This window comes from Ylistrum balloti, unplaced genomic scaffold, assembly GCF_031769215.1.
Source record: "Ylistrum balloti isolate Yb309-2 unplaced genomic scaffold, AGI_CSIRO_Ybal_v1 Utg370018, whole genome shotgun sequence".
Classification (NCBI taxonomy): Eukaryota; Metazoa; Mollusca; class Bivalvia; order Pectinida; family Pectinidae; genus Ylistrum; species Ylistrum balloti.
The window spans coordinates 575,979-603,591 of NW_026782087.1; the positions used below are offsets into that span (position 1 = coordinate 575,979).

The 27,613-nt window shown below is 34.4% G+C and overlaps 1 protein-coding gene across 1 annotated transcript in view; it reads left to right on the forward strand.

Annotated features, from left to right (window-relative positions):
• Nucleotides 1-27,613, forward strand: part of LOC132548558 (dynein axonemal heavy chain 6-like) — a 91,801-nt gene that overhangs the window by 36,950 nt on the left and 27,238 nt on the right. Inside the window, exons 39-55 of the mRNA XM_060212421.1 lie at nt 2,445-2,711; nt 3,111-3,366; nt 7,064-7,340; nt 7,700-7,726; nt 9,324-9,571; nt 10,151-10,420; nt 13,083-13,289; nt 13,528-13,805; nt 14,133-14,221; nt 15,719-15,938; nt 16,124-16,294; nt 16,707-16,877; nt 23,547-23,657; nt 24,008-24,205; nt 25,078-25,443; nt 26,943-27,124; nt 27,291-27,399. Of these exons, the coding sequence (XP_060068404.1) occupies nt 2,445-2,711; nt 3,111-3,366; nt 7,064-7,340; nt 7,700-7,726; nt 9,324-9,571; nt 10,151-10,420; nt 13,083-13,289; nt 13,528-13,805; nt 14,133-14,221; nt 15,719-15,938; nt 16,124-16,294; nt 16,707-16,877; nt 23,547-23,657; nt 24,008-24,205; nt 25,078-25,443; nt 26,943-27,124; nt 27,291-27,399 (3,447 nt within the window). The remainder of the gene's footprint in view (nt 1-2,444; nt 2,712-3,110; nt 3,367-7,063; nt 7,341-7,699; nt 7,727-9,323; nt 9,572-10,150; nt 10,421-13,082; nt 13,290-13,527; nt 13,806-14,132; nt 14,222-15,718; nt 15,939-16,123; nt 16,295-16,706; nt 16,878-23,546; nt 23,658-24,007; nt 24,206-25,077; nt 25,444-26,942; nt 27,125-27,290; nt 27,400-27,613) is intronic.

The window sequence follows — 27,613 nt, forward strand, 5'->3', positions numbered from 1 at the left end:
TAGGCCCTGCTTATGTATAATTGAATAAGATAGCTAATACGTATTAGGTACAGAAATGCTTCTGAACATAGTCCAACCAAAAAAGCTCATCACATTCGACTTTATCAGGAATATTTTTTGTTTGATGAATATATTTGTTACTTGGCTGTGTCCACAGTTATAAGGTGTGTTTCACCTGTAGTAACTTGATAACCAGTCCTTTAGAGCAGTTTGACCACCTATACACCTGGTATAGATATTGACCTGTAATTGATGTCGTAATTAATGGAAGGTAAAATCAACATATTATTCTGGTTAATGAAAGATTAACATGACGCATAATTGAAATGGTGAACATGACACATCACTTTGGTAAATGAGAGATGAAAGTCACACATCATTCTGGTTAATGAAAGATTAACATGACGCGTAATTGAAATGGTGAACATGACACATGACTTTGGTAAATGAGAGATGAAAGTAACACATCATTCTGGTTAATGAAAGATTAACATGACATATGTTTCTCAGTAATGAAAGATAAACGTGACACATCATTCTGGTTGGACTTTATCTTACCCTGTACTAACAACTGCAGTCCTCGCCCTATCCCTTCAATCCTGGCTTAATGATGACAGGAAAAAAGCTAAGCTGATAGCTATACTCCTGTCTTGATCTTTATACTCTCCCCTTATTTACCATGTCTGGTGTTTGGTGCTAATCATACCTGTTATACTTCAATATTGTGGTGTAGTAATTCATTACATATATATATCATTCTCTCTTCTATAAAATAAAGTCTCTAGCCTTATGTTGTTTATAATTTTAGACAGGAAGTGTGTCACAGAAAATTCTGTCTAAACAACCAGTGATTGTAACAGATTTTCAGATTTCATAGATTAAATACTGGTGGAGGTACTCTATAACTGGTTATTTCACCATGTGCTAATTTCATCATTTGGGAATTATACCATTTGGTGTGAAAACCATTATAGATTAATTTTAGCCTTGTCATACTGAAGAGCTAAAAATAAAAATCAGTAAATGACAAATTTCAATACAGAAATTTTCATCACAAATTCTCTTCAGTAGATGTGTCAATGAAAGGTTCATATTATCAATCCAGTTTTTATTCCACGAAAAGAATTTTTATTTTACCAGAATATCCATTACCTTTATTTTCTTGAAAACTGTGAGTTTTAGACTGAACTGATTTTCATTGGTATGATCATTACACATGTAACACAAAAATATGCATTGAAAATATACTTCATTTTTGTGGTTACATGAATATGTAGCATGCAATAATATTTATGAAAATGTTTAAACTCGACATTCCGCCAACATGTTGCTAATTGAGAAATTTGAGCCTCTTGGTTAACATAAGTCTTTCATTTTTTTCTCTTTTTCAGAGCTACTGATATTTCCATTACATGTATATTGTATTGTGTTTGTATATTCAGATATACATATTGCATATTCTCATATATTCCGGGTAAACGTTATCTTTACCAATATTAATTACATTCCCTTCCCCCCCCCCTCCCCCCTACCGTTTTATTCCTAACTGCATACTTAGCGGGTAACCTTTGAATTGGGATATAGAAACGACCTGATGAGGATAAAGAGGAGGCAGAATAAATGTGGTTATAACCCGGCTTGAACGCTTCATATTTTTAATGATTTTGCTTCTCTTTGGCCATTCTGACCAACTTTTCTTTTTTGGGAATCGATGTCTGCTCTCTTCTGTCATAGCTAGTCCATTTTGACCTATTTTTTACTACATTCGATAATATGATAATGTTTTCTGAGAGCTATTGTTGTGTTGCAGTTTGTGACTGATGGTCTGTAATTTTATTTATCTATATGTATTTAGTAAATCTGGTAAATATTTATCGTATTGCTTTGCCTTCCCATCAGGGCACCTGTTGAGCGTGTCATGGGGTTTGATATCTTTGGGGCGTATTGACTTGCTTTGTGGGTTTTTGTTTTATCTGATACTCAAGTATATTTAGCTTTTGAAAGATTGCATTGCATACAAAATTCATGGTTCTGATGTAAATAGATTTTTTTTCACACAATACTGATAATACGGATACAAAAGATACCATAACTTTATGGGGGGCCTTCCTCCTCCCTTTTCCTCCTCCCGTTTCCTCTTCATTCTGTGGTTCATCAGGTCTTTATCAGTGTCTTCTTGAAAGAAGCATGTAATACATGCACGTTAAGTATAGGAGTCTCCAAAAACTATATTTTAGTGTCAATCCTTTTCAAACAATGGGTTGGTGGTAAAACAGTCATGAAGATTAAAGTCAGTCGTTTTCTCTCCCCTCGTGATACTTTCTGAACTGTTTTACTTTGAACTCCCTTCACCTATCTAATGACCCTGAAATAACCCCAATTTGTCCCAAATCTGATGGCAACTTCCTGACATATTACAGGCTGCGGTGCCTCCAAGTGTCCAGAGTGCTCCAAGTGAGCCAGACACAGAGATGTCGGAGAAGAAAGAGGATGATCCGCTACGACAGGATTGGCGCTGGCTAGTCCTGGATGGGCCCGTAGATACGCTGTGGGTGGAAAATCTCAACACCGTCCTGGACGATTCCAAGGTGCTCTGTCTGGCCAGCGGTGAGCGCATCACTCTGTCTGGGGGGATGAGGCTCATCTTTGAAGTGGACAATTTATCCCAGGCTAGTCCGGCCACCATTAGCAGATGTGCCATGGTGTATATGGTAAGTCGTGCCTGTTCCTTTATAATGATAATAAGGAATCCTTTTGCCATAATAAATATCAACATACCATACTTGATGAATATTGTCCTGAAACACTCATCAAACAACGACAAAATACTTTTCAATTGGAAAAAATAATCAATAAAGTAGGAATTGTTTTGTTTTTAAATCAAACAAACAAACACACGAAATCATAATGAGTAAAACATATCGTATCCATGGTAATTGTTGTTGTTTTCAAAATCGGTAAATTTCTGTTTTTCACCAAGGACATGAAAATTATGAATTAGTGCTGAAGTCTTTCAAGCCATAAACAAAAACTAATTAAATGTGAAATAGAAAAGTTTGACTTCGTAACAACGTGTCCATGTCCACACACACCTGTTTTTATGTCTCCAGGACCCCGTAGATCTAGGTTGGAAACCATTTGTGAAGACATGGCTGTCCCGTCTGCCCAGAGAAATGCCGGAGAGTGGAAAACGATATCTGCAAGATATGTTTGATCATACGATCGAAAAGGGACTGAAATTTGCACGAAAATATATCAGATTCCAATCTATTCCTGCACCAGAGATGTGCCTTATTTCCTGTTTGTGCCATATTCTTTCTGCATTCCTCGACTTCATGGCCAAAAATGGTGGATTTGGAACCCCAGGTAACGATTCTTCTCTTCTTACTTCATATATATACCTATCATCCACAGAGTTATATTGATAAACTAAGAACATTTCTTTACACAGGTCAGGAACAAATGATATCTCATTGGTTTCTGTATGTCAGAACATTTGGTAAATCCATGTAGTATGCTTGTTTCTTGTCCTTACCTGAGTTTATAAAGAGGCGTGTATAAGGGTACACACACCCTTCTTTTACTACAAATCATGTCACATTTTATCCAACAACTTTGTTTCTTGATACAAAAACAAGGTTGAGACAAAAATGAAGGAGAATGCCCTTGGAAGAAAGTGTATTTTAATATTCCAAGGTCAGGGCCACTTAGAGGACTCCACATGGATACTATTGCCCCACAGGACTTTTTTTGAAATGATATTGTCATCAAAACTTCACTCACGACAAAGTTAAAAAAATATATACGTGTCTTCAAATGTATTCAGATACTACATACCATACTATCAATATTGTGTCATATTTACATATTCTATTTATAGAATCACTTTACTTGATAAGTTGATGACGTACGTTTACAGTTTATCTTTGTTTTAAATGTTACCAGATAAACGGAATATTCCGAGTAGCAGAAAATCAAAAAGTACATTACTTTTACTCTGCATGGTTTTAAGATTGATTTGAAATAAATAATGAAGATTCTCATTGCATGTTTTGATATGACTTAAGTTAGTGAATCATAGAATGAAATTTTCTCAGCATGCCGTGATATTTTGAAGATTAAATGTCTTAACATTTTCATTAACAACTAATATTGTATAAGGTTTTTATTTTCGCCAGGTTCCATTTCTTGTTATTTTCAAGGATAAAAAAAAAACTTCTTGAAAAATGCTATTTTTTTTTTGTTTTGTTTTTGCTTCAAGTTTTTGGTATTAGCAAGAAAATTGAACCAATTGAAAATAATAAACTTTGCAATAACTGTTTTTGATTAAACAATGATATGAAATAGGATTGCTACTGAGTTTTGTAAAAAAGACACACAACTAATAGCTGATTAGTTGAGATTGCGATTCACTAACAAGCCATTTACAAGAAAGTGATATGAGTATCTTATTTATTTTGTACAACATTTTGTGTTTTGTATTGAAATTTAAATGATAAGTTTAATAAAAAGATAAATTGTTTAATATTATATAAAGAAATTCCTCATTTTTTGTAATGGTGAATCTTTATCTTGGTAAAAAAATAATTAATTTGCATTAAAATAATATACATTGATAAAGTAAATGTTACTTTTGAAATAATATGTTATTTGAAGTAATTAATAATGAGATATATTTATTGGCTGTTCTACCTGTATTTTCCCGGAACAGTGTGAGTGAAACACTTCATGCACATCAGAATCATTTCATGTCATGTTGCATGTCATGTCACATATAGGCACACGTCATATGTCGTGTTGTACATAACACAATTTCAACATGTCATTTGTCTCCATTATCTTTTTTCATATACATATTTGTTAGAATAAAATAACAATAAAGATAAGATAACAAAGTAATCACAATTAATTAAAATCCAATTAGAAATTAATTCTTAATTAAGTTTCAGAAGATTTTTTTTTTCAAATTTCTTTGTGCTGAAAAAAATATCTCAATTGAAAAATTCTTTTTAAGGAAATGTTGTAAAGTTCAGAGAAACAAATTTTGGAGAGAAAAAAAAGAAGAAATTCAATTGATTTCATCTTTACTTTTTGATAGTGCGGCGAAAAATATGGGATATTTTTTATGGAGGTGACAGACATCATAAAAAAGAGAAAGGTATCTGAAGTTACAGGTGTAGGTTGTTGTGTTAGTTTGTTTGTATCACTTTTAAAGTGTACAATGTAAGCTGTTTGACTGTTGGATTGTTAAGTATAAAAAAATGTTAAATTGACACTATAGGTTGTTTGAATGTGGGAATAGTCACTTGTCACATTAGAGTTTCTTCCCCTGATTAGCTCTTCACAATATGAGGGGTCTTTTTCTTGTCTGTCTGTCTGTCTGTCTATCTATTTCTTTTCTTTTTATCACAGAAGTAGAAATGTATAATTTGACAACATTAAAAATATCTTTTTTTATAAAAGTGCTTATAAATTATACAAAACCATGTGAGTGGTAAAATTGTTATATGACTCAAAATGTTAGAGGTGATGGAATTGTTGTATAGGTTTTTTGAGAAATAATACGTTGCATCCAACTGCTCGCTGTAAAAACATCTTTAATGTTTTTCTTTACCAGTTATTTTCTGGGAGTTCTTTTTATTTCATTAGTTTAAATGTAAAATATTGGTCAAGGCAATAAGATAAGGTCACACAGTTATACTGCAATCACATCACTCTGTCTGTCTGTCTGTCTGTTCCTATGTCTGTCTGTCTGTTCCTCTGTTTGCTATATGTCTATCAGTCCATATGCATTCCTTTGTGCAGGGCATTTACTTTACATATATATATTGTTACCTTCAGATGTTATAAACCCTTGTTTTCGTGAGAAAAACAAAACAAAAAGTTTATTTTGAAATTGAAGAATATTGATTTCTCTGTATGTTTTGTTTTGTTATCCTCGTTGTTTATATTTCAGATGTTTGTAAGTAATATTGTAATCATGTTGTTTTGCATTCACACCTTACCTGGATTTTAAATTTGATTGGCTTAAAACTTTTTAACCATATCTAGATCAAACAAATGAATTCTAGATGATAATTAAATTTTGATTAAATGCGGTCGTTGTAAAGTAATTCTAACAAATTTGGTATTGACTTTATTCAATTATTTCATTTTCTTCAATAATTTTTGCATCAATCAAAAGTGAATTTTTCAACAGCCTTTATTTCAAATTTTTTAATGGAAGGATTTTTTTTAAGAATGAAGTTAAATATTAACAATGTACATATATATGTGAAGCCTTAAGTTGTTTTTATGTCTGATATCTCTAGAGGACAGTGATGCTGTATTAGATCAGGAGTGTAAAATGTCCTAGTAACCCTTAGAGAGACTTTGATAAATTGTTTTACTTCAACTTTACTGTAAATATTAAATATTTTCCACCAGATTCTTGTCTTATATGTTGGGCTATAGTGAAATTCTACACTCCTGTATAGCATACAGTATAAAGTCTATGTCATGTGTTCTGTTGTCGTTAACTTCACTGATTTTTTTACATCTTTAGAATCATTAGAAAACTATTTTCATTTTTAACTTTCTCAGAATTCTTAGAAATATTTCTTTGAATAAAATAGGTAATAGTAAAACATTTTCATTTTGATTGAATTATCTGTTGTACATTAAAATTTTATTCTTAGGAGAGTTGGGAACCAATGAGGAATGTGTGTCTCAAAGCAAAGGGGTTAAAGGGGTTGGAGATTATACAAGAAAATGAAAATTTAGAAAAATATGAAAGGCTTATTATCAGACATGAGTCTTTGACTTGATAGAAAATGTTACTTCATTGTTAGGGTTGATGAAACACATACAATTAAATCTTGTTTTTAGGAAATATATTACAAAGATATACAAAAAGTTTTTTGTTGTAAAGTCTGACGAAAATTTAGTTTTATACCACTTCATTTCTAGGCGATGAAGTTTTCATCATGTTGGCCTCAGGGTCACATGACCTGATCATTGCTTCTATAGATAAATTCATGATCAATGGTTTCCATGGTTATGGTTATTATATCTTTATCAACAGATAAAGATGATGGAGGTCACACAGAAGTATCTGAACGTTCCGAGAGTCAAGCCTCCAGCCATAGTTCCTCACGCACTGGGTCCAGGAGTACGTCTCGTACTGGTCGCAGCAAAAAGCGCAAGAGCAGGGCCTTTCAGTCTAAGATTAAGGAGGACTTGGACACAATATCAGAGACACATTCTACAAAAAGCTCAAGGTTCTCTAATATTCTGATACCTTACCTTAACCAAACTCCGCTGTCACTTTTACAAAATAGAAAGGGTTTTGATATCACAGGGTCAGTTTAATGATCAAGTTATCAACATGGTTCACACCAATTTCTTTTACAGGTCTTTTTATATTAGTATTGTTGATTTTCCTCATTTTCTAGGTAAAAGATTGTTAAGTATCAACACATTTCAGGCTTATATGATACTGCTTTGACCCTAGGGTATGGCCAGATAGAATTATAATGAAGGATATTTAGAACATGTTTAAGTAAAATTTAGATCTCTAGTGTATGACATAGTACACTTAAGGTAAGATGAAAATTAATGGAATGGACTTATCTTTGTGTCCCATTTCACATTCGTGTTTTGTTTTACTTATGCTGACCTTTGATACCTCTGTTGACCTTTGTTGACCTTTGTTCCTTAGCTCTTCCTCATCAGAATCTGAGGACTGGTAAGTAGTCGGAACAGTGCACAGCTTGAAATTTAGCAGGATTGTAGTCCACACCGACTGGCTGATTTGCATTGAATGATCTTTGAAATTTAGCTTCTGTATTGATCTACAGGTCAAAATCCAAGCAAGGAACACAATGATTACTGATTGGTAGTGTTTGTTTTACTTGTAGATATGTTTAGAGACTAGCCAATCGGGCATTGTTACAGACAAACATGTGTTGTTAATTTTACCTAGGGACCAAAGATTGAACTATAAAATGTTTTATTTAAAGTATATGTTATATACATTGTCAATTTCACCCTGATGGTGGGTGTGTGAAGGTCTGTAGTGCTTGTTAGTTGTTTTGACATATCATGTGGACTGAGTATATGACATGGTGCAACATGCTCCAAAATAATCTGTCCAGTCAACTGTCCTTACGCCATAATGTTTCTGTGTTTTCCAGTCCAATATAGAGACGTGCCATCCAGATGTTTTGAATGAAATATTGTCTGTGTTCAATGTTTATACATGTGGCACTGCATGTTGAATGTTGGCTACACAAGCTAGGACTTGGCTGCACATTGTTTGAATGGCTAATTATGCATGTGTTCTTCATAGAAATGAATCCAGGGAAAAATTACTGAGATATGGTGTAGAAATGTTCACTTTTATATAGCTAGGTACCAGGTTGGCCTGGAAAAGATCCTGAATCATTACTTATTTTACAGGGCTCAAACTGTCTATATATTTTGGAAACATTTCTGATTTAACAATTACTGAACTGTCAATATCATGGCACGGTCCTTGTTGTGACCTTCAGCCTAGCTGGTTATAAACACTTGGAGATCAGGTTTACCTATGATTACAAGCAATGACTAATTGTGTGGTAGAACTGTGTTGTAGTAATGAGTGATTGTAGCTGTTGGATAGAGATCATGTCATTATCGTCGTCATGGTAACAAATTTTTCCCCAACTCAAAGAAACATGTAAATGTAATGGTTTATTTACCCCAAATTTCATCTTGTTGAAGGTCAGTATGTAGACAAATTATGTGGACAGTTTAAAGTTCATAATCATGTATTTAATTGTTGCCATTTGAAATTTCTACACCTACAAATTGAAAGTTTGAAATTAATAACATTTAAATCTCAAACACATTGATGCTGAAATTTTCTCTTCAATTTTCAAATTTGTATTTACAAATTGACGTTTGTAATTTTAAACTGAGATGCTGTCAGACCAACCTCCCTTATCCTTAATGATTACACTTACAGATTTGTATTGATGCTACAGATTGTAAGGAAAGTGGTGGTTACAAATATATCATGGTTCTTATCTTCGAGAGTCCTAGAACATATACAGCTTTGGAATCAATATAGACGACATAATTATGTCTGTTTGTCCTTCTGTCTGTCTGTTCATCTTTTGTAACTTCCAGATAATTTGGTTAAATATTAAATATGATTTAACTTGTCTGTTATGACCAATACTAAATGTATAGACTACACTGAATATTGGACAAAATGTGTGCTTAAGTAATTTGCATACTTTGCCTTGATTGGTCAACAGTTTCCATTTAAATGAGACCTAATCATTTATTTATATTTGTAGTTCCCAGCCATTAAAAGAGACCTACCTACAGAGGAACCCTTTACAACTTTTAAACATTCTTGGAAAGATGTATGCATTTGCTTACACCTGGAGTATTGGGGGTAATTTCAAACGCCAGGAAGATGTTGATGATGATGACAGTCTCAGCCGTAGAGTTGGGGACAAAGATAAGGGTGAAAGAGGCATCAACATTTGTAATGAGTTTGATGGCTTCATGCATGACTTGTTTGACATTGAACCACCTCTAGGTAAGAAACAATGACAAAGAGATGAAAATACACATCTGTCTGTACAGATTAGATTGTGAAATTCTTAGAGCAGTCCGGAGGTCTTTTATCTAAGCTTAATAGTAATTCAGTACAATGATAATGTTAGGTCATTGTAAACTGAAACAATGATACTCCTGTTTGTAAGGCAAGAAAAGGAGATAAATCTAAGAAATCATCCTATAACTAACTTTAAGTAAAGTTACATCATCTTCTTCAGAACTGTATGTCCTTATGTCCGTCTGATTATTTGCAGATGTGATACTTTTTAGATCTCTTGGTTAGAAGCTCAAGAGGCAAATACTTACAGATACAGTTTAATTGTTTCTTTATCTATATTTGTGAGGCTCTTTGGGGAAAACTTACAGACCCAATGTTCTACTTTTTATATCCGTAGTTGTGAGGCTCCATTGGGGAATATTTACAGACATATTGTTACATCTATAGGTGTGGGACTCCATTGGGGAATATGTACAGACATATTGTTTTACTTTTTACATCTATAGGTGTGGGGTTCCGTTAGGGAATAAAGATATAATGTTCTTTTTTTAACATTGGTAGGTGTGAGGTTGCCAACAGGAAACAGGAGTATTTACAGCTACTTTATTGACATGGAGTCAGGTAACTTTGTTCTGTGGGATGTATTGGTGCCACACACACGTTCTCTCATAGAAAAAAGTGCTGTCATTACCATTGGAGAGACGATGGGCATCCACTCCGAACACAAGAAGAAGCGAGAGGAAACTGACATCACTCCAACAGTGGACATCGTACGATTCTCCTTCCTGTCCAGTCTCCTCATCACAAACAAACACCCTGTCCTTCTCACAGGTATTTACAGATTTTGTCTCATCACAAACAAACACCCTGTCCTTCTCACAGGTATTTACAGATTTTGTCTCATCACAAACAAACACCCTGTCTTTCTCACAGGTATTTACAGGTTTTGTTTCATCACAAACAAACACCCTGTCCTTCTCACAGGTATTTAGAGATTTTGTCTCATCACAAACAAACACTCTGTCCTTCTCACAGGTATTTAGAGATTTTGTCTCATCACAAACAAACACCCTGTCCTTCTCACAGGTATTTAGAGATTTTGTCTCATCACAAACAAACACTCTGTCCTTCTCACAGGTATTTACAGATTTTGTCTCATCACAAACAAACACTCTGTCCTTCTCACAGGTATTTACAGATTTTGTCTCATCACAAACAAACACCCTGTCCTTCTCACAGGTATTTAGAGATTTTGTCTCATCACAAACAAACACTCTGTCCTTCTCACAGGTATTTACAGATTTTGTCTCATCACAAACAAACACCCTGTCCTTCTCACAGGTATTTAGAGATTTTGTCTCATCACAAACAAACACTCTGTCCTTCTCACAGGTATTTACAGATTTTGTCTCATCACAAACAAACACCCTGTCCTTCTCACAGGTATTTAGAGATTTTGTCTCATCACAAACAAACACTCTGTCCTTCTCACAGGTATTTACAGATTTTGTCTCATCACAAACAAACACCCTGTCCTTCTCACAGGTATTTAGAGATTTTGTCTCATCACAAACAAACACTCTGTCCTTCTCACAGGTATTTACAGGTTTTGTTTCATCACAAACAAACACCCTGTCCTTCTCACAGGTATTTAGAGATTTTGTCTCATCACAAACAAACACTCTGTCCTTCTCACAGGTATTTAGAGATTTTGTCTCATCACAAACAAACACCCTGTCCTTCTCACAGGTATTTAGAGATTTTGTCTCATCACAAACAAACACCCTGTCCTTCTCACAGGTATTTACAGGTTTTGTTTCATCACAAACAAACACTCTGTCCTTCTCACAGGTATTTACAGATTTTGTCTCATCACAAACAAACACTCTGTCCTTCTCACAGGTATTTAGAGATTTTGTCTCATCACAAACAAACACCCTGTCCTTCTCACAGGTATTTACAGATTTTGTCTCATCACAAACAAACACCCTGTCTTTCTCACAGGTATTTACAGGTTTTGTTTCATCACAAACAAACACCCTGTCCTACTCACAGGTATTTACAGATTTTGTCTCAACACAAACAAACACCTTGTCCTTCTCACAGGTATTTACAGATTTTGTCTCATCACAAACAAACACCCTGTCCTTTTCACAGGTATTTAGAGATTTTGTCTCATCACAAACAAACACTCTGTCCTTCTCACAGGTATTTAGAGATTTTGTCTCATCACAAACAAACACTCTGTCTTTCTCACAGGTATTTACAGGTTTTGTTTCATCACAAACAAACACCCTGTCCTACTCACAGGTATTTACAGATTTTGTCTCATCACAAACAAACACCCTGTCTTTCTCACAGGTATTTACAGGTTTTGTTTCATCACAAACAAACACCCTGTCCTACTCACAGGTATTTACAGATTTTGTCTCATCACAAACAAACACTCTGTCCTTCTCACAGGTATTTAGAGATTTTGTCTCATCACAAACAAACACCTTGTCCTTTTAACAGGTATTTAGAGATTTTGTCTCATCACAAACAAACACCCTGTCCTTCTCACAGGTATTTACAGATTTTGTCTCATCACAAACAAACACCCTGTCCTTCTCACAGGTATTTACAGATTTTGTCTCATCACAAACAAACACCCTGTCCTTTTCACAGGTATTTAAAGATTTTGTCTCATCACAAACAAACACCCTGTTCTTCTCACTGGTATTTACAGATTTTGTCTCATCACAAACAAACACCCTGTTCTTCTCACTGGTATTTAGAGATTTTGTCTCAAGAAATACAGATTTTATTCACTATGAACATGAAATAGCTCGGTTTGATGCAGTTCTTGAATTTTGTGAACAATTGTATATATACCCAAAAACAAAAACAAAAGCTCACCTCAAAAATAAGCCTAGCCTTCAAATAAGCTTGTTAGTTTCTTACATAAATAAATTGCCTGAATTTGAAAAATTATATATATATTTATATTTGAATTATAGCTGCATTACTTAGACTTGTGTAAACTGATACTATGTGTAACATGTTTAAATGGAATACTTTTAATCTGAAAACCTGTATGTAGCTTCAAGTACCAGATACTGAAATCTGTTCACAGGCGGCAATGAAAAGTTATCTCCCTTTCTTTATCTTTACATTTATGATTTGAGAAAGGAACGGTTGCTTTGTGTTCATGATGTTTGTTTGTAAGGCTGTGTATGTTATATATCTGAGTGAGTATGTTTCAAGGGTATTTACCTGTATCTTATTAATAGGATCTTCAAGTTTGTTTGTGGTTGCATCTTCAGAGGATAATGTATAGTTGTACAAGAATCAGTTCACTGTGACCCATATTTTAATTTTGACCTTCAGAGGGCAAAATTGTTTTCAGAGCATTCTTACAGATTTGTGGGTAGATGGACAAGGTATCTTGTACCCAAAGTAGGTCACTGTGATAGCTTTGTTAACTTTCAACCTTTTTTGCAAAATTAAACAGGTGACTCGGGCGTTGGTAAATCTGCCTTGATTAACTACATGCTAAGTCGCCTAAGGCGAGATGGTGGGGCAGAGATCAAGAATGGTACAGTGCTGGGAAACGTATTCTGTTACTCCGACAAACATTCATCTCTCCTGGAGAATATCTCAAACATCACAAAGTTCGGACAGGAGGATGACAGTAATAAGAACCTTGACTTCCTCCTTGGTATGAGATCTTTCTTTATGGTTTGTCTGGTAATTAAGTGAGACTACAAGTTTATTTCTGAAGCCAATGAAAGCCATTTTGAGATATTGTAATAAATATAAAATCCATTATTTATCAATTATCTGTACATGAATGATCTGAAATTCTCCTTGTTTGAATCCAGGTGGCTATTAAACCATTGCTTTATATATAGAAGAGCTAACTATCTGATATTTAAAAAATATCTCAAAACTTTTAGGTTCTTCAAAGATAAAACCAGTGACTGGAATCATCAGTTCTATGATCCAGTTCAGCGCGCAGACAACTGCAGGACGTTTCCAGGCTCACATCATCCATAAGCTTATCAAGAAGGGCAAGGATACCCTTGGGGCTCCCAAAGGAAGGAAAGTTATTGTGTTTGTGGATGATCTGAATATGCCTGCTCCAGAGGACTATGGGGCACAGCCACCTTTGGAGCTTCTCAGGCAGTTCTTAGAACTGGGTGGCTTCTTTGATACCACCAAGCTTGTCTGGAAGGTAAGGACAAGGGTTGTAGGTGACAGTATTTAAACTTAAGGGTGTATATTACCTTACTACATACAGGAGATAATATTTTGAATATTTCAAAAGAGACTATGTTGGCCATCTTGAATTTAATGCATGGTAAGGATTTTGCAATTACAATTTCAGATAGCCTAACCTTTCATGTTTTGAAGATCAAACACCACTGTTTGCATAATTCAAAATAAATAAAGGAATACAGAAAGTAATAAATTATCGAAACGCTATTTGAATACTTTTTTTATAAAAAGAATATGGCTAGTATTTCCTTTCATCAATGACGTTGTGTTTTGTATGTTTCAGGACATTTTAGATGTAAACCTTATTGCAGCCTGTGGACCGACAGGTGGAGGAAGAAACCCTATCAGTCCTCGCCTCCTCAAACACTTCTGGTTAGTCCCTGTGTTATAGCTAGGTGTACAGTTCTCAAACACTTCTGGTTAGTCCCTGTGTTATAGCTAGGTGTACAGTTCTCAAACACTTCTGGTTAGTCCCTGTGTTATAGCTAGGTGTACAGTTCTCAAACACTTCTGGTTAGTCCCTGTGTTATAGCTAGGTGTACAGTTCTCAAACACTTCTGGTTAGTCCCTGTGTTATAGCTAGGTGTACAGTTCTCAAACACTTCTGGTTAGTCCCTGTGTTATAGCTAGGTGTACAGTTCTCAAACACTTATGGTTAGTCCCTGTGTTATAGCTAGGTGTACAGTTCTCAAACACTTCTGGTTAGTCCCTGTGTTATAGCTCAGTCCTCGCCTCCTCAAACACTTCTGGTTAGTCCCTGTGTTATAACTCAGTCCTCGCCTCCTCAAACACTTCTGGTTAGTCCCTGTGTTATAGCTAAGTGTACAGTTCTCAAACACTTCTGGTTAGTCCCTGTGTTATAGCTAGGTGTACAGTTCTCAAACACTTCTGGTTAGTCCCTGTGTTATAGCTAGGTGTACAGTTCTCAAACACTTCTGGTTAGTCCCTGTGTTATAGCTAGGTGTACAGTTCTCAAACACTTCTGGTTAGTCCCTGTGTTATAGCTAGGTGTACAGTTCTCAAACACTTCTGGTTAGTCCCTGTGTTATAGCTCAGTCCTCGCCTCCTCAAACACTTCTGGTTAGTCCCTGTGTTATAGCTCAGTATGATGTACAGTTCTCAAACACTTCTGGTTAGTCCCTGTGTTATAGCTAAGTGTACAGTTCTCAAACACTTCTGGTTAGTCCCTGTGTTATAGCTAGGTGTACAGTTCTCAAACACTTCTGGTTAGTCCCTGTGTTATAGCTAGGTGTACAGTTCTCAAACACTTCTGGTTAGTCCCTGTGTTATAGCTAGGTGTACAGTTCTCAAACACTTCTGGTTAGTCCCTGTGTTATAGCTCAGTATGATGTACAGTTCTCAAACACTTCTGGTTAGTCCCTGTGTTATAGCTAGGTGTACAGTTCTCAAACACTTCTGGTTAGTCCCTGTGTTATAGCTCAGTATGATGTACAGTTCTCAAACACTTCTGGTTAGTCCCTGTGTTATAGCTCAGTATGATGTACAGTTCTCAAACACTTCTGGTTAGTCCCTGTGTTATAGCTAAGTGTACAGTTCTCAAACACTTCTGGTTAGTCCCTGTGTTATAACTCAGTCCTCGCCTCCTCAAACACTTCTGGTTAGTCCCTGTGTTATAGCTCAGTCCTCGCCTCCTCAAATAAAGGCATACTTTTCAATGACTGCCTTTTCAATACTCTGAATGGGATTTTTAATCTTGGTGTGTGCAGATCTCCCTGTCGTGACCCCATCCACCCACCCACTCTATTAGGACAGAGGAGAGAGGCCTTCTAGTCTGCTCTAGTGACCTTTCTGTGGTGTCTGATACCCACCATATATGTACTGTACAGTTTATGTCTTCATTTCTTGTAGTATGTTGTCACTACCCCAACCATCGACACGCTCACTCCAGCACATCTACCAAGTACAGCTTGGAAAGTTCTTCATGGAAGGTGACTTTGCAACAGAGTTCAAAGACCAGCTAATGCCGTTGGTGTCTGCGAGTATTGCCGTGTACTATCGTATGTGCAGTAACATGTTACCCACGCCCACCAAATCTCACTACAACTTCAACCTTCGTGATCTCTCTAAGGTACACTTTCTTTCTTAAGACTTTTATTGAGTTTCCTTATAATGAGAGTTTAAATTGATGTCTCCTAGACATGTCACCATGAATTTATCCCTTAATATCAGATGAATATTTTCATTAGCCCTTTTTTCCCTCCAGAGAATTTCTGACACTTTTCTGACCTTACTATCTATCGTTTTGTGCCGCAGGTGATACAGGGATTGTTACAGGCCCACGAAACAGTCATTATCAGTAAAGACAATTCTGCATTGCTGTTTGCACATGAGGCGACACGTGTGTTCCATGATCGACTTATTCTCCACGAGGATCGTGATATGTTTTTCCAATTTCTGTCTGATATCCTGCATGACTACTTTAAGGTAAGCCTTATCTACATTGCCTTACTGTAAGAGGTTTTCCTTTCAGGAAGACTTTTATTTGACAGAGTACCAGCCAAAATAAAAAGAATATGTAATCAGCATTGCTTATATCTCTTTGATTAAAACAAAAAACCCTTTCATAACATGGATATTAGGAATTCCAAAATTTGTTCTGAAAGTCATGCCAGGTCCCAATGCCCCACTCTGATAGGAAAATGATTGCAATGTCAAAATCATATCTTTTTTCATTTCCTTTTTTGTTTTGTACAAAATAGTGTTGAGATCATCCTGACAATCTTTTGTCTAGAACTTGATAATAAAAATTTCACTTCCTAATTAAGAACTGAATAGGAAAAAGTGTAACTGTATCAAAAGTTGTTCCATAGTAAAGGCACACTGTTTGTGGTACTAGGTAAAATGGACGAAGGAGATGTTGATGAATGAACAAGTTTTGTTTGGAGACTTCTTTGAAATGGAGTCTACCTTCCATGTGTATCGGCCAATGTCAGATCGTACGAAACTGGCTCAGGTGCTGGAGGAGTATTATATGAGGATGAACTATGGAAACACCAAGGTAAGAACGGCTATAGTGTCGAGGGGTGATATTTACAGTTTTGTGATTGGGATCTTAAAAGATGTTTTGTGACTTAGTTATGGGTCTTTGGGTTCATTTTTTAAGAAAGTGGCAAAAAATTAGAAATTTACTTTTTTTTAACTTTTTCCCTATTGTTATTCTAAAGAAATAAATTCATCAAAAATAGTCACAAGGAAGATTGTAACAGAAGTAGATCTGTCTCTCGGTTTTAACTTTTTAATTTCAAAATACTTCACTCATCAGAGAATCCAAAGGACATGACCTTTATCAAGTAGCCTGATAAGATTTTCAAATAAGTTAAAATCTTCTAACAATGATAAATGAAGTTCAGAGAAAATGTTTCATCTGGGTCATGATAAAAAACTTGGTCACAGTGACATATATTGATTGAACCTTTTCACTTTATTTACTTGGTGTACTTTCTTGATGATATGGTGTGACATATAATTGAACAGATTTAAATGAAATGATGACACCGATACACATACGAATCAATTTTGCATTTTGAATATATGATCAGGTGTAAATCATTTTATTGTATGTTTGTAGGTGTTTGTAAGTATTGTTCACAAACAAACTCTTTTTTTTTTTTTTTTTACATTGAGTGGCACTTCATTTCACATTTGTTTGTTTAGCCTGTATCACAGTTTGCAGGCACAATATTACTTATCATGATTTTCTCATCCATCTCACAAGATGTTAAGGCAGATTTGGGTTATCTCCCCTTCCACTACTTTTTGCAGCCATTGTCAGTCTAGTGAATATGGGGAGGAATGTGTCATCCATTCTTGTATCTGCTTTCAAATCACAAACTTTGTGTGACACAGAGGTTTATGCTTCTCAATTTCATGTCCTTGAATACTTGCAGACATATATTGATGCTGACGTGAATTTTCATAACCTGAATTCTTGACTGTCAAATATCTGAAATGAAAATCATTAAAAAAAATGTGATTTAGGATGTTATTGTAATAAAATGACTGAAAATCATTTTTAAAAATGTGATTTAGGATGTTATTGTAATAAAATGACTGAAAATCATTTTAAAAAATGTGATTTAGGATGTTATTGTAATAAAATGACTGAAAATCAGTCCAAAAAAATGTGATTTAGGATGTTATTGTAATAAAATGACTGAAAATCATTTTAAAAAATGTGATTTAGGATGTTATTGTAATAAAATGACTGAAAATCAGTTAAAACGTCTAGATTTTGAATTGCATTTTGGCAGGAAGCCTATACTCATGACCTTATGGTATGTGGTTGAGTTATATCTGGTTCTAAACGTTGTACATTTTGTTGGGTTTTAAGTTTTGATTCACACTGCAGAGGTATCTCTATCACAAGGAGTCTGAAAAGACTTTAGTCTTTCAACATAAGATAGTTCAAATCGCCCTTTGTTCGTGGTCCAATAACCACAGCCCATCAGTCCCAAAACAATTCTTGTTAATGCTGTTCCAGGAGGGACATGGATTAAGTTCCCCATTGTCTCAAGTTATACACTGGTGATTATGGGACTGATCAGGAAAGTAAAATGGCTGACAACCAAATTGGATTTGACAGTCCTAGTTGGTTGGCTGTTTTTTGAGAAGTGCTCAATGGACCATGCTAAGAATTCATTTGTAGGATCCTCTTGGTCTGCAAATTTACATAATCCATTTAGGAACTGATCAGAAAAAACACTTAAATCATTCCCCTGAAATCTAGAATCTTGAAACAAATTGAAGAAAAGAATTGAAAAGATTTATTTTTTGAAGAACTAATCAAGATCATACAATTGTGGGCTTCAATATCCCTTGGAATCTCTTGTTTAATTCCATGACGAGTAAAAGGAATTATTTGAAAACAGACCTAAGAGAAAGAATTTTTTAACATTATGAAAACTTTCTGTCCTTTTATACATATTCAGGAGAAAATAACCGTAAATAAACAAACAAACAAAAATAAATATCTTGAGAAATTATTCTCATATAGGCTTCTCGCTCCAACATTGGAAGAAATTTTGAAACATTGATGTTGGTACTGACAAGGAGCTACCTCTGCAGTGTATTTCTTTAAATGTAAGGAGACATTTTTAGCTTGCCTATTCACAGAATAGGGCTGATTTATCTATCATGTTGAAAATATTAATGTCATCTTTTCATTATTATAAAGCATTGAGGTGTATGGTTTTTTTTAACTGTAAGCAAAGTCAGTTTTATATTGGACTAACAATTTAGTCAACCTTGTTTGTCCATTTATGGAGAAGGAATGGTTGTTAAAATGTTTCCAAGGCCAGTTGGATTATCAGCGTTTATAAATCATGACTATTATTTTCATAGCATCAACTCAAAGAATATTTCAAGCGTAACGTCTTCTTAATTTCATATACACATCAGTCATGTGATGTAATATACATCAGTCATGTGATGTAATGTACACATTAGTCATGTGATGTAATATACATATCAGTCATGTGATGTAATATACACATCAGTCATGTAATGTAGTATACACATCAGTCATGTGATGTAATATACATCAGTCATGTGATGTAATGTACACATCAGTCATGTGATGTAATGTACATATCAGTCATGTGATGTAATATACATTAGTCATGTGATGTAATTTACACATCAGTCATGTGATGTAATGTACACATCAGTCATGTGATGTAATGTAGACATCAGTCATGTGAAGTTATGTACACATCAGTCATGTGATGTAATGTACACATCAGTCATGTGATGTAATATACACATCAGTCATGTGATGTAATATACACATCAGTCATGTGATGTAATGTACACATCAGTCATCTGATGTAATATACACATCAGTCATGTGATGTAATATACACATCAGTCATGTGATGTAATATACATCAGTCATGTGATGTAATATACACATCAGTCATGTGATGTAATGTACACATCAGTCATGTGATGTAATATACACATCAGTCATGTGATGTAATATACACATCAGCCATGTGTAATAGTGGCTGTTATGATCATTATATTATCATTTTAACTATTTCTTGTTGCCATGAAGACTAAATGCCAAAATCACAATTTTAACTGATTTTGGAACAAATCTTGAAACCTGTTAAAACCAACATTTCCTGTTCTTGACTTTTCATTTGACATGAAATTGTAAATAAAAATAACTGACAAGATGAATTTCTGAAGCTTTAACTTGCCTGTGACAAATTCTTGCAGGAAACAGTTTATGACCAACATCCTCATATTTTTGTTTACTTTTCATGTCATTCACATGACTGAGAGAAGATGAACGAATTTCAAATAGCCATTTCATTGCATTAATGATGAAAAGCTCCAGTTTGTAAATTCCATGACAACTGCTAGGAGTCATCTTACCGCTGCTCTGAAAGAGTTAGTCTACATGCCAGTTTGTGAAGTTTGTTGTGTTTTTTTCAGCTACAACATTTTTTTGTTAGTTTGTTTGAAGCAAGCATTATGTTTTTGAGAAAGTTTTTCAACAGTATAAGATCAGTATGGTTGATGAAGCTGTCAACTATTGTAAGACTAAACCAATGATAGGGAATATATTCTTAAGCTCAAATTAGGATTACCATATCTTATAGATCAAAATGTGTGTACTGGACTTGATTCAAATTTTTCAGGAATTATTTCTTAAATTGAATTATAACTTCACTCTACTGAATATGATTTAAGTTCTAGACGACAATTTATGTATTTCTAATGGTGTACACATGTCATCAATAAGTCAACAGTATTTGCAGGGCTAATATTTTGTGCTTGTTTGGGACAAAGTTTCTGGCAATGCTACATAAATAGTACAAGATGTCAGCATATATTTTCTGAAAATTTGATAAATTGTGAAAAAAATTGCTTGGTGCCTAATTTTGTGCTATCATTAAGGACTGCAAGTGTAGCAATATTTAATCCACCACAAATATTTACGACTATTCAGTATGTAGTTCTCCAGTGTTTTTATGGCACGTTATTTCCTGGAAGTTATTGCCTTTATTTGTATATGTAAACCTCATGATTATTGTTTGTAGGTTTACGATGATTAAGAATCTTACCTTTACACTGTCACAGAAAATTAAGAAATTAAGATCTTGCATTTCAGCCATCCTCCGAAAAAGACATTATGGTACAAATACAAGTTGCTTTCTGTTTCATTTTGGTTACAGATTTTGTTGGGTTTTTAAAACGCTGTTGAGGTAGATCCATGACAATGGGCTAGGGCATTTTATTATTTTTATTTTTTTTTTTTTTGGATGAGGTGTAGGGAAATTTCATAGGAGAACTTTCCTTTTTGAAAGAAATTTTGAGCAAATATTGCAATCAGATAAAAGCAAATTTTGGAATTCAACATCTGTATGGAACTTAAGAAGTAAACACTGATAATGTTGGCAATGGCTTATTATCTGGGATCTGCCTCTACAGTACAATACAGTAAGGTTTTCTGAAGCTGCTTGGTTTGGGTTTTAGCTCACCTGCTTGAAGGAAGTGAGCTTTTACAGAACCAAACATCCATTATCTGTCTGTTTGGCATCTGGTGAAATCAAAATTATTCTTGTGAATAACCTGGAAGCCTAGTGGCAATAAAGATAGCATATAGTGTTCTTTGGTGAAGGGCTATCAAGGTTACTCAAACAAATGGCCTTGACCTACTTTCACTAAAATGAGATAGGTTGAAACTTGCAAAAACTTCTTCATAACCAAGAGTCTTGTTGATGATGTTTTGCTTACCGGTGTAGTACATCTTGCTTTGGTAAAAGGGCAGTTAATATTTCTGGAATGAATAACCTTGATCTACTCCCAAGGTCACATGGGTCAAATGTGTCAAAATCTTTAAAAAAAAAACTTTCTCTAAGGCTGGGGACTAAGGCTTGTAGAATGTTAGACATAAAGGCTTATATGCTGAAATTAATGATATAACACAGGACATATCCTACAAAGTTGTAAGCCTGGATGGTACAATATCAAAAGTAAGTTATTAAAGTACTGAAAAACAGGGTAAACTCACTCACAGATGTTACAAGTTGGAACTAAGTTGCTAAATGTCAGCTAGGTTGAACAAAATCCCTTTAGGATTTGATAGTTTATACTGTCATCAAACAGAAAATTGTATCGAAGCAATGTGTTTGAAGCTTTCAGAAAGACACTCCAAGTATCTCCTAGAGAATGTAAGTCAGACATATGCATGGTTTGATCAATTAACATTGATTAGGTACTATTGTAATGTTTACAAACTTATATAGTTTTAATATGTAAGTAAAAAAAAAGACTTTGCAAATCATGCTTTTATTAACATAAAATGTAATCTGTGTGCAAAATACAAAATAGTGTTGAAAAATTACTAGCATGTTTTCAGTGTATATTCATAACTTTCAGCCTTGGAAAGCCAGGACAAGGCAATAGTTAAAATGTACTATTTATAACTCATAGCATGTGTCACCATGGATACCAGTATCAAACCCAGGGGATACAGCACAGTCAGTTCTAATTGACCACTACAGGTCATTCTTTCTGTAACTTTTGTTAAATGACGGGTCAAAAAACGAAACAGATCTCACTTTTTAAAACAATGGTCATATTACAGGGATCACTTTAAATTAGATAGTGACACTATCAAAAAAAGAAAGAAATAAAATTGTTAATTTAATGATATACTTACACTGGAATAGTTTTAGTAATTTAGGAATGCCAAAAATAACTATGATTTTGTTCTTTGATCTAGAATAGAAACACATGAAAGTGGCTATCATATTTCAACATTGTTGTTTTTCCCCTTTATTAGGGCCCCGCATCGTGATGCGGGTGCCCTATAGTAATCACCTTGTCCGTCTGTCCGTCTGTCCGTCTGTCTGTCTGTCCGTCTGTTTCCCTGTCCGTCGATCCATATATCTGTCCATCTGTCCATTTTCATTGGATTTTGATGAAAGTTGCTTTCAATACTTGACACCTGTCCATATATTTCTTAATATTAAGAAACTCAATCATAAGGGGTAGGTATTATGCGGGGCCCTTCCTCGACAATGGTCTAGTGATAATCTATCTTTATTAAGTGAAGAATAAGGATGGCCTGATTTGAAGAAAAGAATCATTTAAAAGTTAGCCAACATGTAGAATTTATTATAAACTATTTTATCATTCCAGTTAATATTTCACATCAGTTATTACCATTTTGTTTTCCAGTGAATGTCTGTGTGATCTGATTGTGTTTATTTTTAATCCCAGTGTTTGTGAGAAATGTTTCATGTTACACTGTTCACAATTCAAAAGTCAAAAAATCTGCTGTGGCTTTTATGTAACCATATCATTTAATCCAGAGTTTGTTGATGACTGATTTGATAGAGAAAAATTATAAATGCATGCTTTATGCATGTTTTAATGTTTCATTATTCATCAATTTGACTACATTTTGTAATTTTATTTGCATGAGGAAATGTACTGAGTTTTTATATACCTAATTTCTTTATTCTTATTTCTGAAGATATCAAGAATAAGCTTAGTTTGTTACAAAGGATCACTTTCTTAAAAAGAAATTTAAACGACTTTTTTTTAATACACATTTTGAAATTAAAAATCACATTTTTTTGAAAACCCTTTTTATCCACATTTATAGATTGGAAAGTACAAATTGTATTATTTATTTTCTGCATTTTAATTTAACAAGCATCACTTTATTTCTGTACAGGCAACTCAGATGGTGTTCTTCAAGGATGCAGTTGAGCACATCACGCGGGCAGCTCGTGTATTCCGACAGCCTGGTGGTCATATGATGTTGGTCAGTATAGGAGCTTGGCTTTGTTAAAAATTAATCATATTAAATGACCCTTGGCTTTGTAAAAAAAAAAAAAAAAAAATTCAGATATGAGTTGATAGTAAAATTTACTAAGCCCTGAAATTACCATTTTAATATTGTAGAAATTGACATATTAATTGACATATTATGGAAATTGACGTATTATGAAATTGACATATTATAGAAATTGACATAATGAAGAAATTGACATATTGATATATTTTTGTTTTATCTCAGTTTTTAATGCAGTATGAGAAATAAATATGATTTAGTTCCAAATCTTAGTGTATATTTTTAGAGACAGTACGTCAATTTGTCTTTGTTTTTTCCAGGTGGGATTGGATGGGACTGGGAAAGCTACTGTAGTACAGCTGGCTGCTCACATATCTAACTGTGAACTCTTCAAGCTCACACTCCAGCGAGGATATAACTTTAATGAATTCAGAGACGACCTCAAAAAGCTGTACCTTAGTAGTGGCGTCAAGGGCAAGAAAAATGTGTTTTTACTGACAGACGCTGACATTGTAAAGGTTAGAATGTTGTTTATGTCACATTCCTACTTCAGTGAAGAATATCTCTTACCATATATGTTTCACAAAACTTCAGTTTAAGGTCAAACCCAAAGCAGTTTCAATTTGATTGTTTTGATGAAGATGACAGCTGTAGATGTGTATTTGTTCACTATAATACCTGGTCAACTGGTCATTATGAATGTTCTTTAAAGAACAAAATGAAGTGAAGTATGAATACTTGATACTTTTTGTGTGTTGTTTGCTCTGAGGACAGTTGCCATCCTAGCCATTGACCAAGAAGCATTTTATGTTTTTACTGATACATATATATTGGAAATATTTTATTTTTTAACTTGAAATTAAAAAAAAAAAAAAGGGAAAAATTATTTAAAAAAAAACCCAGAACACTCCATAGTATGGTGTTATTTAGAATACCATGTGGTATGGTGTTATTTAAAACACTGTGTAGTATGGTGTTATCTAGAACACTGTGTAGTATGGTGTTATGTAGAACACTGTGTAGTATAGTGTTATCTAGAACCCTGTAGTATGGTGTTATCTAGAACACTGTGTAGTATGGTGTTATCTAGAACACTGTAGTATGGTGTTATGTAGAACACTGTAGAATGGTTTTATTTAAAACGCTGTGTAGTATGGTGTTATCTAGAACACTGTGTAGTATGGTGTTATCTAGAACACTGTGTAGTATGGTGTTATCTAGAACACTGTGTAGTATGGTGTTATCTAGAACACTGTGTAGTATGGTGATATCTAGAACACTGTGTAGTATGGTGTTATCTAGAACACTGTGTAGTATGGTGTTATCTAGAACACTGTGTAGTATGGTGTTATCTAGAACACTGTGTAGTATGGTGTTATTTATTTGACAGGAATCCTTCTTAGAAGACATCAATTGTATCCTGAACTCAGGTGAAGTCCCGGACCTCTTTGACAATGAGGAACTAGACGGGATCACAATGGACCTGAAACACGCAGCTGCTGAAGCAGATATTCCAGACACTCGTGCATCTGTCTACCAATTCTTTATTCACCGTGTTCGTCAAAATCTTCATGTTGTTCTGACGATGAGTCCTGCTGGAGGAAAGTTTCGTCAGCGGTGCCGGATGAATCCTGCCCTGATAAACTGCTGTACCATAGACTGGTATGATGAATGGGAAGAGGAGGCTATGCTGAGTGTGGCCCAGGTCTTCTTCCTCAACGCTGAGTTTATTGCAAATGAGAATTATGACCTTGAAGTAAGTATACTGGCTGCTAAATTCATAAAACAATCTTGATCAAATTTGCTTTTTTAGCTGTATATAACATTTATTTGAGAAATGTTACTTGTATGTTACCTGTATATATCTGTACTAGTAACTGTATGTAATTTGTGTGTACCTTTATGTAACTATATGTTACTGGAGTTACTGGTTATGTTATGTGTAATATTCCTATATGTTTTCTGTGTGTTCCTGGGCCTTATCTGTCTGTAACATGTGTAACTATATGTCACCTGTATGTTATGTGTATATACCTGTATGTTTTGTGTGTATACCTGTATGTTACCTGTATATTATGTGTATATACCTGTATGTTTTGTGTGTATACCTGTATGTTACCTGTATATTATGTATATATACCTGTATGTTACCTATATGTTATGTGTATATACCTGTATGTTACCTGTATATCATGTGTATATACCTGTATGTCACCTGTATGTTATGTGTATATACCTGTATGTTACCTGTATGTTATGTGTATATACCTGTATGTTACCTGTATATTATGTGTATATACCTGTATGTTACCTGTATGTTATGTGTATATACCTGTATGTTTTGTGTGTATACCTGTATGTTACCTGTATATTATGTGTATATATCTGTATGTTACCTGTATATTATGTGTATATACCTGTATGTTATGTGTATATACCTGTATGTTTTGTGTATATACCTGTATGTTACCTGTATGTTATGTGTATATACCTGTATGTTATGTGTATATACCTGTATGTTATGTGTATATACCTGTATAATACCTGTATGTCATGTGTATATACCTGTATGTTATGTGTATATACCTGTATAATACCTGTATGTCATGTGTATATACCTGTATGTTATGTGTATATACCTGTATAATACCTGTATGTCATGTGTATATACCTGTATATTATGTGTATATACCTGTATGTTATGTGTATATACCTGTATGTTATGTGTATATACCTGTATAATACCTGTATGTCATGTGTATATACCTGTATGTTATGTGTATATACCTGTATAATACCTGTATGTCATGTGTATATACCTGTATGTTATGTGTATATACCTGTATAATACCTGTATGTCATGTGTATATACCTGTATGTTTTGTGTATATACCTGTATGTTACCTGTATATTATGTGTATATACCTGTATGTTATGTGTATATACCTGTATGTTTTGTGTATATACCTGTATGTTACCTGTATGTTATGTGTATATACCTGTATGTTATGTGTATATACCTGTATAATACCTGTATGTCATGTGTATATACCTGTATGTCATGTGTATATACCTGTATATTATGTGTATATACCTGTATGTTATGTGTATATACCTGTATGTTATGTGTATATACCTGTATATTATGTGTATATACCTTTATGTTATGTGTATATACCTGTATGTCATGTGTATATACATGTATGTTACCTGTATGCATCTCAAGGTGACCTGTATGTACTACGTATGTTACAGCTGCTGAAGCGTAAGGTGGGAAAAGTCTGTGTAGACATACATAAGAGTATAGGTGTAATGTCGACGAAGTACTGGGATGAAATGCGCCGCCATTACTACTCGACACCGTCCAGTTACATGGAGTTCATTAGACTTTACTCCAAAATGCTGCGGGAAAACAAGACTGAGTTTGTCAACAACAAGTATGCGATTTTAAATAATTGAAATTCTTTCATTGTCGTACTGTTCTCAGCGAAATCATCATTAAATATCAATGCTATTGTTGTGCTGATAAGGTTAAATATCTGTTGGAAAAGAAACTTCCTTCAGGTCAAGATCAAATGATGAGTCTTTTGATTTTTCTGCCAGGAATCGTCTGGAGGTTGGACTACAGAAGTTGTCCGAAGCAAACACATCTGTTGGAACGATGCAGGAGATCCTTGTCTCCCTTGGACCACAGATTGAAGAGAAACAAAGGGTACGGACAAGCTGATAACTCCTGTTTGTTAAAGACTTGGACAAAATTAACTTATCTCTCAGCAAAGCAATGGCTGATTTTACCTAATTCAATTTACCATATATTATAGTGCTACATGGTAGATGAATATATTGAGAAACCAAAGGGCCACCAGAGTGTTCCATCATGTAGTCATACATTTTAATAAATGATACGGATTTAAGGTTGTGCATAT